Below are 11,027 nucleotides of genomic sequence, written 5' to 3'. Positions count from 1 at the left end.
GTTATTTGTTCCTGATCCTTTATGGAGGCTCTAGGAGAGAATAATTACCAGCTTCTAGAGGCTTCCCATGCTCCTTAGCTCGTGGCCCCTTCCATCTTGAAAGCCCCCAGTGTCAGATCTTGTTCACATGGCATCACTCTGATACTGACTCTTCTGCTTCCCTCTTCCACACTTAAGGACCTTGTGATTATATTGGGCCCATGCATATCATCTAGGATAATCTTGCTATTTTAAGGTCAGCTGATTAGCGGCTTTACTTCCCCTTTGTCATGCAGCCTAACATATACAAAAATTGTAGGATAAGGACATGAACATCTTTGGGGGCCCATTATTCTGCATATCACATAATGTAAGGAAAAGACACACTAATTTACAATAGCACCAACAAATATAAAATACACAGGAATAAAATTAGTTAGAAAGGTAGACTACATGAATAAAATATTAAAATGCACTGAAGGACAGAAAACTAGAATAAATGGAAAGATATCGTGTTCTTGGATTGAGGTACTGTATTCATCACTATAAAAATATCAGTGATCTCTACATTAATTTAACTTAGATTCCAATAAATTTATTGAGATCCTCCCAAAATGTGATTTTTTTCAACCAGACAAGTTAATTCTGAAGTTTTATGAGAAAAAATTAATCAAATTTGAATAGCCAGGAAAATTCTAAAAAAGAAAAGTCACCAAAAGATTAGTCCTTCCTTTTTAAAGCCTCAAGAATTAAAATACTATAATATTCATGCCTGAATAACCAGAAAAATGAATAGAATAGAATAGAATAAGGAGTCTAAAATAGACCTCCTTATAAATTGTGATTTAGTATATGATAAATGCGACATTTCAAATCAGTGGGGGAAAAGATAGACTATCATATGTAGTTTGGGGACAATTCTGTATCACTTGAGGTCAAAGGTGGGGCAGGAAATGTTGGAATCATACCTTATCCCTTATAGTAGGACAAATTACAATTTTTTAAAAAAGATTTTGTTTATTTATTTGAGAGAGAGAGCAAGAGCACATGAGGAGGGAGAGGGGCAAAGGGAGAAGTGGGCTCCCCAGTGATCAGGGAGCCCAATGCAGGACTTGATCCCAGGACTCCAGGATCATGACCTGAGCTGAAGGCAGATCCTTAACTGACTGAGCCACCCAGGCACCCAACAAATTACAAATTGATCAAAGATTCAAATGTGAAAAAATGAAATCAGAATTGTGCTAATAAATATGAGAGTTCTTTTATAAATTTGAAGTCAGAAGGCCTTTCTAGTAAGGACCAAAATAATGAAACCATAAAAACTTGTAAACCTGACTACATCGAAAAGCTTGTACATTGGTAAAAAACACAACCTCTAAAATCAGAAGACAGATGACAAACTGGGAAATCATATTTGCAATAACACTGCAGATAATGACCAGAAAGAAAATACAGAAGGCACTCAATTTAAAAAGTGCCTTAGAGGGGTGCGTAGGTGGCGCAGTCGTTAAGCGTCTGCCTTCGGCTCAGGGCGTGATCCCAGCGTCATGGGATCGAGCCCCACATCAGGCTCCTCCGCTATGAGCCTGCTTCTTCCTCTCCCGCTCCCCCTGCTTGTGTTCCCTCTCTCGCTGGCTGTCTCTCTCTCTGTCAAATAAATAAATAAAATCTTTTTAAAAAAAAAGTGCCTTAGAAAAAATGCTGAATGTCACTCATAAAAAGGAAATGTAAATTTAAACTACACTGAGATACCATTTTATCTTTCTACCTATCGGATTGAAAAAAATCACAGTTTGATAACAAATGTATACAGCCTTTCCTTTATTGCTGGTGGGAGTATAAATTCATACAATTTACTATACTGCTGCAATAGTTGGACAGTGTGATGATATTGGCATGAGGGTTGGCAAATAGATCAGTGAAAAAGAATATGGATTCTAGAAATAGACTCACATACATACAGTCAGTTGATTTTTGACAAAGTTTCCAAATTAAGTCAATGAGAAAAGGATAGCCTTTTCATTAAATGTTGCCAATCAGTCAGATAATTGTATCCAAGAAATGACTGTATATTGAGCTTTACCTCATACTATACATAAAAATTAATTCAGCACTTAAATGTGAAGATTATATGTATGGAATTTTTAGAAGGCAACATGGAAGAATGTTTTCATGAACTCGTGCTGAGCAAAGACTTCTAGCACACGGAGAACACTGAACATAAAACAATGGATTAGGGGCGCCTGGGTGGCGCAGTCATTAAGCGTCTGCCTTCGGCTCAGGGCGTGATCCTGGCGTTCTGGGATCGAGCCCCACATCAGGCTCCTCCGCTATGAGCCTGCTTCTTCCTCTCCCACTCCTGCTGCTTGTGTTCCCTCTCTCGCTGGCTGTCTCTATCTCTGTCAAATAAATAAATAAAATCTTTAAAAAACAAAACAAACAAAAAAACCCCCAATGGATTAGATTTCATTATAGTCATAATCTTTTGTTGATTAAAATATACCACGAAGAAAGCAAAAGGGCAAGCTGCTTGCTGGGTGAAAGGATTCACTGTTCTATAAAGGACCTTCCCTTTGACCCAGCAGTTTCACAACTAGTTCTGTGCCCAAGAGAAATGAGTGCATATATACATACAAAGACTAGTATAAAACTGCGTACGGCACCCAAGCTGGAAACAGCCCAGCTGCTCACAAGCAGGACGATGGATCAACGAACGGGTATGTTCATAGACTAGGTTGGTACTCGATCACACAAAAAATGGACTCTTGGTATGCACAGTGACATGGAAGAACTTCAGGAACATTATGTCAGCCTAAGGAAGTCAGGCACAAAAGGGTACAAACGGTACGATTACATTTATATTAACTTCGGGCGCAGGCCAAACTCCTCGACAGCGTCAGGTATGAGAGTAGTGGCTGTCTCGTCATGATGGAGGGGAGCTGACTGGCAAGGAGCCCGGAGAAAGTCTCCAGGTTGATGTTTTACATCTTGCTATGCTAGTCTGGGTCTGGGTCTGGATGATTACATGACTGTGTGTGCTTTCAAATTTCATGGAACTGCATGCTTTCCATTGATGCATTTTATTGTATGAAAATTAAATCCCAATGAAGTATGGTTAACATAAAAAGTTAAGGTTTGATACAGCTGAGTTGTTCTGCTAATGCTCACTACTTTCTTCATATACTTGAATTAAAATGGGTCATAGATTCACTTGTGAAAAATGGAAGTCATGGATGTGCTAAGAGAAAGCATAAGAATTCTTTTATAAATTAAGAGTATGGAAGGCCCTTATAACAATGACTCAAAATCAAGAAACCACAAAAAAATGACTCCATAAAATAACGGCATTTGAAATAGTAATAATTTTAAAAACATATGAAAAGGACCAGAAGGAGAGATACCTAAATGTAAAGAGTGGACTTCTGTGAATTTTGTAGCTATTGATGAATGTTATTTTCTTCTTTATGCTTTTGTACAGATTCCACAACTTCGATGTATCGCTTTCCGAATCAGAGAGTTTGACCATTATTTTGTATTTTTGTTTTTGTACCCTTTCTCCATCTTATCACTTTTCTTCTCTTGTGTGTCTCAGGCAGAGTTTTTCCTTCCTTTATTTGTGCTCTGGAGCTGATTCCCCTTTGATTCCTTCAGTAGGACATTTCATCAGTTATTCTCCTTTCTTGTATCTTGCACATCTTCTGTACTGCTTGATCAGTTTTCCTTCTCCCCTCCTTCTCCTTGCTCAATATAGTTCAGTTGTAAAGTCAGGAAGTTAACATGGATACACACACGTATATAATATATACACATATTAATATATGTAATATATACACACACAGGATGTGTATATTTCTTTCACATGTATAGATTCATGTAACCACCACAGCACTCAAGATAGATGTTCATGCTATGCCTGAGTTGTTCTCTATCATTGTAATCTTGTCATTTCAAGAATGTCATATAAGTATAATCATATAATATATGGACCTTCAAGATTGCCTTTTTTCACTCAGCATAATGGCCTTGAATCTTGGTTGTTTCTAGTTTTTGGTTGTTACAAATAAATCTGCTATGAACAAGTGTGGATTTTTTTTTAATTCTTTACTTTCAGCCTCCCCATATCATGGTATTTGAACTGAGCTTCTTGTTGAGAGCATGTAGTCATGCTGTTTTATCCACTCTGCCAACCTTTCCCCTTTAATTAATGTATATAGACCCTTTCCATTTGCTATAATTATTGATATGGTAGGGCTTAAATCTACATTTCATTTTTTATTTTCTGTTTATTCCTTCTGTTTTTTCATCTGTCTGTCCTATACTCCTGCCTTCCAGTGGATTCCTTGAATATATTTTAGAATTCTACTTTGATTTATCTATGGGGTATTAAGTGTATTTCTTTGCATAGTTTTTTTAAGTAGTTGCTCAAGGTATTACATTACACACACACACACACACACACACACACACACATCCACACACGTCATGCTCTATTGGTGTTGACGTTACTGCAGGTGAAGTATAGAAACCTTACCTCCCTTCATGTCCCTTGACTCTCTTCTTGGAGATTTTTTTCTGTCTGCACCTGCTCGTGTTTATGGGTTGTTGGTTTCTTCAGCTCCCAACACAGGAGATATGAGGTAAAAGGAAACTTAGGGAACTCACCACCGTGCTGTTTCTTGGCTGTGATTCTAGCTGGTTTGGCTTCTTCCACCTTTCAGAGTCTGCTTATATTTGTTTTATATATAATTTCCCAGGTTTTTAGCCAAACTTAGGAAGAGGAATGAGGAAATATACATCTATTTCATTTTCTGGAGGTGGAGTTCTCTGCTTTGCTTTTTTAATTTGTGTGTGAATTATTATTCTTACACCCCAAATGTCCAATAACAGACCAACGTACCTTATGGTATTTTTATTTAGTTAATTTTTTATTTTTTAATATATTTTTAAGGAGTTTATTTATTTATTTATTTATTTGTCAGAGAGAGAACGCACAACAGGGGGAGCGGCAGGCAGAGGAAGAAGCAGACAGAGGGAGAAGCAGGCTCCCTGCTAGCAAGGAGCCCAATGCAGGACTTGAGCCAAAGGCAGATGCTTAACTGACTGAGCCACCCAGGCGTCCCTACCTTATGGTATTTTTTATGAAGCCACTAAAGTAATGGTCACAAGACAATCTTATACATTTACTGGGATTGAAAATGCTTACATGACATAGTGAAAGAAAATAGGTTACTCAACTATGTGCCTATGTAAATATGATAACCACCGTATGGAAACACCTATTTTAAGAAAGCTGGAGGCTTCCAAAATACTGACAATGGACACTTGGGGTGCGGAATTGTAACTGATTTTTCCCCCTTTTATGTGCCAAATTGAAAAAAAAAAGTATCCTGTACTTTTATAATTACAAATAAAATAACATTTATTGCTAAATTTCCTCTCAAAGATGTCTTCCAAGATATATGGCATTTTGCATGAATTAATCTATTTGTATAAGAAGAGTTAAAAACTATTTTCAGCTTCGGTTTGTGCAAAATCAAACCACCGCCATGGGTTTAGGCAATTAGCTTGGCATCACATGGTTATTATGTCACAGTTAGAAGCCACGAAGCTATATTTACCACGCTAAAGGAATGAAACGCATTTGATTTGGAGATTAGCAAGAAAGTTTTATAGCCTCCTGGAATATCACAAATCAGCAGGCAGGAGACGACATGATAAAGCAGAAACAGAGTGAGGGTGTTTAGAGGACAGTTTTGGGGTAGAAACGCCTTCTTGACTTTCAGGCTTGGATGGCTCTGACTGCAGCCCCTTCTCCCTTCCAGGACACCGCGGGCTTTGATGCCGCCGGCCGCCCGCGGGCTCAGCAGTCACGTGCAGCCGTTTTCGACTGTGCAAATGACATATGCCACACACGGCTCACAAGTGTTGCTGGATGTGCTTATGGCAGAACACGGGTTACAGGGAAGCCTGTGGAAATTTTGAACTAAGCTTAACAAGGGAAAGCCGGATTAAATTTCAACTCAGGAAAGATTACGCCAAAATCTGCCCTGCACATGGTGTTCTGAACCTCTCAGAGTAACAGTTGACTTAAGCTTGTTTCAGGCCTGGACCCAGCCTTGGCACTCCTGGCTCCCTGCAGCCCGGCCAGCCGAATGCAGTTTCATGCATTTCCTTCACTTTGCAAATGTCGTCGTATGCATGTTCCTGATTTCCCTTTGGCGGAAGACAGGAGCAAAGGGAGACCCCCCACCCCCCCAGCATGGAATTTTATATATGATACTGATTCTGCTCTAGAATCTGCTTTAAAATACTTTTGAACTCTTCTACTGTCATGTGATTAGCCTCAGCCGTTTTTGTTCGTCTGTTTTTAACTCTCGTAAGGAGATCCTTTAACGCATTAGGGACGGTTCACCTTGGGCAGCTCTTGAGGAAGCAGGATTCTCCTGCATGAGCCTCTTTGTGACTTGGGGGATTTGGGGAATAATCGTGTTGAACTTGCCTGCTGTCCTCATTCTCAAGGAGACCCCGGTACGTGTTGATCTCGCACTCCAGCCGGGCCTTTGTGTCCAGCAGCACCTCGTACTCCTGGTTCTGCCGCTCCAGGTCGCACCTGATCTCGGCCAGCTGGTTCTCCACGTTGTCGATCAGGCACTGCACCTGGGCCAGCTGGGAGCCGTACTGGGCCTCCGTCTCTGCCACAGTGCATTCCAGAGATTCTGCCTGCAGAAGGAAGAGTTTTCAGAAGGGCTGTGTAGCTTAGTCCCTGAGGCCAGAGTGCCTGTTTTCAAATCCTTGCTCTACCCTAGTGCAGCTCTGTGACTTTGAGAAAATTACTTAGCTTCTCTGAGCCTCTGTTTTATTCTATAAGGAATGGACAGTGCCAAGTGCCTAACTCAGGTAGGTAGGTTGGTTGGTTGTGAGGATTAAATGAATTAGTGTGTGTAAGGCATTTTGAACAGTGCCTGGAAAAAATTTAAAAGCTGTAGAAGGGTTAGTTATGACTACCACCACTATGCCCACTGCAGCGTGCAACACACTGCGGTAGCTAAAGGAGGATCGACAGCATTTGAGAGGAGAAATTGAGTATGGGCTTGAGGCAGGGAGGAACCGTACAGAGTGGTCCAAAGAGGCTCTGCGATTGAACCAGCTGGATCGAGCTTCCACTTTGCTTCTTAGAAACTGTATGACCCCTGCACCTTAATCCGAATCTCAGTCTTCCTCACCTGTATAATGGGGTTAGGAAAGGGATTTACCCCATAAAGTTATTGTGAGGCTTTTAAGGCTCTCTCAAGATGGAAGTGCAGCTATTACTCACCCACATAGTCTCCATAGGCCCTAACGTGGCACAGACAGTGGTGTTCGACTGGAACTGGCTAGTGTGATCTTCAAAGCATGGTATGCTTTTTTTTTCTTAAATTGTTTATTTATTTTAAGTAATCTTTATGCCCAATGTAGGGCTCGAGCTCACGACCCCGAGATCAAGAGTCACATGTTCCTCTGGCTGAGCCAGCCAGGCGCCCCCAGTGCCTGGTATTCTTGTTGCTTGGTGGAGTGGGGTGCAGTGAAGGGTCTGGTTGAGGTGTGGATCCTGGGAAAGGTTAGGGCAGTGGTAGAATGCAGAGTTTGAATACCATTCTTTTATATGATGATGAGCTTGGGAATTTGGCCCGAATCAAAAGAGAGTTAAAACCCACTAGAATGCTTGAGAGCCTTTGGCTCAGAGGTTCTGCTCTCATTCTTCTCTTGACCTCCTGCTCTCTCTCTCTATCTCTGGAAGGTGCTGCAGGATCATGCTCAAGCCCAGGAGGGAAGGTCAGGGCATCCCTGTTGGGACAGTACAAGCTGTGGACCTAGCACTTCTGGCTAGGTAAGCTGCAGTATTTGGGAAAGGCAAGGAAATAACAATCATTGCAAATTGGAAATTCAGACTTCCTGCCATGTGAACTGTGGTCTCCCCTTGGGGTTACGGAAGAGGGGATAGCATCTCAGGGCCTGATTCTTCAGTGAGAAAATCAGAGCTCTCTTTCCCTTCCATACCAGGCTTTGCTGTGCTTGAAGCTCAATTTCCAGAGCATTGGCTATGCGTTTCAGTTCCAGGATCTCTGTCTGGCAGCCCTGCAGCTGCTCCGCGCCGCACAGCTGCTGCTGATTCAGCTCCTCGGTCTGAAACACAGGTATGATTAGAGGGTGCAAAGAAGGCAGAAGTCTGGAAGCCTGTCATTTTCTTGCTCCGGGTGCTGACCTGAGCAGCAAACCATTCTTCCACGTCTCTGCGGTTGTTGGCGAGCACTGTTTCATACTGACAACGCATCTCATCCAGGACCCCATTGAGGTCGATGGTGGGGGCGGTGTCCAGCTCCACACTGAGTCGGTCACCCAGCTGTCCACGGAGCAAGTTGACCTCCTGAAAGAGGAAATGGAGTAAAGAAAGCCACAGAGGGATGGAGGAAAATTCACTTTGATATCCCAAGGGCATCCCATTTCTGGAGAAGTGAGTAAAAATGTGGGATTTAGATTCAGATCGCTTAGGTTGAGTCTCTTTTTATTGCCCAGTTTCTGCATCTGCAAAATGGGTATAATAATTTTGCCTTACCCAGAGAGTTATTGTGAGAGATATGGGTTAATGTTCATATAAAGCACTTAGGAAAGTTCTTGGCACATAGGAAGGTTTCAATAAATGTTATTATCATCAACACATGCTCAAAGGGAAAATATGCTATGTTACATCATTCAGCTTTTCACTTTTTAGCTTCATCAACATGAGATAATCATATGCTTCATGTTTTATGATTTTTAAGTTTATAGACAGAATATTTTAAAACATCGGTCCAAATATTACACAAGATGTTATCCCTTTCTGAAATGGCCTTCACACTGTGTTTATCAGCCTGATTTTCATACCTTATAAATTAGAGTTACACGTGTTACAAGGAAGGCCATTTGTAGCGTTACCTCCTTCACAAAGCAATGGCAGGCGAACAGTTTGGTTCTCCCATGTAGTACTGGCCGGGGGCCAGAGATATGCCGGAGTCACCAGGCCGAACAACATTAGTGCTGTTAGAGGTTAATTAGACACTTAGGTAGTCAGGGCCAGGGTCCCTAGTAAGAAAAGCGGGAGCCAGGACAGCTGACACAAAACCGCGCCAGAGTCCTGTTCTACAGCGTAGGTAAGACCACAATCGCACCCTGTCTAGCAGCCTCTGCAGGAGTCACTTTTGCAAAACATCCCGAAACATAAAATTAACCGTCAAACATTGGTCACTGTCACAGGTTGAGGCAGTTAGTTTCCAGATGTCAGCCCAAAAGACCAGCAACGCGTGACCAATAACCGGATAGGAAGACAGGTGCGTGATCAGAGCCCTGACTGGCGCACCTTAGCAGCCAGCCCACGGGGGCCCACACTCAGGATGCTCGAGATAGTTCTTCGAAAGGGCTTATAAAAACTGCTAGATGGGAACGCCAAAATGGTAACCGTCTCGGGTCCCCTCCCACTCCGGGAGCTTAATATTCTCACTCCATGAACGTTGCTTTGCTGCCCGCCACTCTTGTCTACCTCTTCATTCTTCGAAGCGGCATGACCGAGAACCATGGGCACTAAGGGAACAAAAATCCTGTAACGGTGCCTCGAGTAATTTCATTCCAGCTTCAGCGATATCTGCCTGTTTGATTTATATACTCAACACGAGCTCTCTCAGTTTGACTTTGTCACTTCCACGTTCATTCCCAATTTTACACCTTTCCTCACCTCTTCGTGGTTTTTCTTAAGGCAAAGGAGATCTTCTTTCAGAGACTCCACGTAGGCCTCCAGATCAGCTTTGCACAGAGTCAGCTCACCCAGGATCCCACGCAGGCCGCCAATGTCCGTCTCTACCAGCTGGCGAAGAGACAGTTCAGACTCGTACCTTCCACAGCAAAAGAGATACAGACTGTGCTTACTTTGCGAGACACCGTGCACGGGGCTGGGCATGCTGGTGAGTGACACAAGGACTCAAGGAAGCCATGTCCCAAATAATAAATGTCAGCTCTGCAAGCATTCTTAGCTTTAAAAAAGCTTATATAGAGAATATTTGTGGTGTGTGTGCACACGCGCCGGTGTGTGAGAGAGACCGAGAGAGAGAGAGAGAGAAGCGGCCATAAATTATTTTCAAATTTAAATTTAACTTACTTTGACCTAAAGTCATCGGCAGCGAGTTTGCAGTTGTCAAGCTGTACAGCAAGTCTAGAATTCTCTGCCTTCGTGCACAAGATCTGGTGAATAAGTTAGTCATATGTCATAGAGGCTCTTTGAAAGAAACCTAAATATCTGTTTATTTAACAGCTATGCCATTATTTATCTTTTAAAAGTCTTTATAAGAAAGCATAAAATACCCATCACCAGCCTATGGGTAGTAAGGAGGGCACGTATTGCATGGTGCACTGGGTGTTATACGCAAGTAATGAATCATGGAACTTTACATCGGAAACCGGGGATGTACTGTATGGTGACTAACATAATATAATAAAAAATACTACTATAATAAAAAAAAGCATAAAATAGCATTCAGCCTACTTTTCTTATTAACCATGTCACTTCAATGAAGAGAAAAGGAGGACCAATTTATAAAAGAAATATAGAAAAAAAAAGGGTTCGTTTTTCAGTGGCCTAAGACATTTTGCAATATTCCTTGGCAGTTGAACTTGGATTTTCTCCCTAGGTGGTTTGCATTAGGACTCTATCTCCATCCATGATGATAAAAATTCATCAGTAAGAAAAGGAAATGATTACTAGGGTTAGCATTACATGATTCAAAAGAAGAGATTTCAATATCTATGTTAAAAATAGAAATATAAATGTCCAGTGTTATATACAGAAGTAACTTTAGGTGTAATGTAGTTTTTTCTCATTCTCTGGGTGATAAGTCTAGACGTGAGTGAGTTTATTTTGGCCACTCACTGATTACTGGCAGCCCGCGGCTCATGCTGGTGTTTGCTGACTCTCAGCCCACCACCCTTTCCTCGAAGTCGCATTACCTCTTGGAAGACCCCTTTCCCTGGGGGGACTTCCATAG

At 41.7% G+C, this 11,027-nt stretch overlaps 1 protein-coding gene and 2 long non-coding RNA genes across 5 annotated transcripts in view; 2 read left to right on the top strand and 1 right to left on the bottom strand.

Moving 5' to 3' along the window:
* LOC103661961 overlaps window positions 1–9,825 on the top strand; it is an 82,606-nt gene extending 72,781 nt beyond the window's left edge. For 2 of the 3 annotated variants that reach the window (XR_005837377.1, XR_005837378.1), the window contains 3 exons: window positions 7,757–7,846; window positions 8,020–8,470; window positions 9,746–9,825. This is a non-coding gene — a long non-coding RNA (uncharacterized LOC103661961). Of the gene's footprint in view, window positions 1–7,756; window positions 7,847–8,019; window positions 8,471–9,249; window positions 9,646–9,745 lie in introns of those variants that run through there. The other variant, XR_005837379.1, reaches the window with a different exon arrangement.
* The window catches only part of KRT40 (keratin 40), a 6,150-nt gene continuing 649 nt past the window's right edge, over window positions 5,527–11,027 (bottom strand). Inside the window, exons 2-7 of the mRNA XM_040640649.1 lie at window positions 10,145–10,227; window positions 9,725–9,881; window positions 8,222–8,383; window positions 8,017–8,142; window positions 6,479–6,699; window positions 5,527–5,946 (exon numbers count right to left, since the gene is read on the bottom strand). Of these exons, the coding sequence (XP_040496583.1) occupies window positions 5,847–5,946; window positions 6,479–6,699; window positions 8,017–8,142; window positions 8,222–8,383; window positions 9,725–9,881; window positions 10,145–10,227 (849 nt within the window). The 3' untranslated portion in view covers window positions 5,527–5,846. The remainder of the gene's footprint in view (window positions 5,947–6,478; window positions 6,700–8,016; window positions 8,143–8,221; window positions 8,384–9,724; window positions 9,882–10,144; window positions 10,228–11,027) is intronic.
* LOC103661939 overlaps window positions 9,868–11,027 on the top strand; it is a 5,429-nt gene continuing 4,269 nt past the window's right edge. Inside the window, exon 1 of the long non-coding RNA XR_568333.2 lies at window positions 9,868–9,950. This is a non-coding gene — a long non-coding RNA (uncharacterized LOC103661939). The remainder of the gene's footprint in view (window positions 9,951–11,027) is intronic.

The sequence above is a fragment of the Ursus maritimus genome, unplaced genomic scaffold (genome assembly GCF_017311325.1).
Source record: "Ursus maritimus isolate PB19 unplaced genomic scaffold, ASM1731132v1 scaffold_24, whole genome shotgun sequence".
Classification (NCBI taxonomy): domain Eukaryota; kingdom Metazoa; phylum Chordata; class Mammalia; order Carnivora; family Ursidae; genus Ursus; species Ursus maritimus.
Note: the sequence above shows the minus strand (reverse complement) of the source record. Positions and strands in the feature narration are given on the sequence as shown.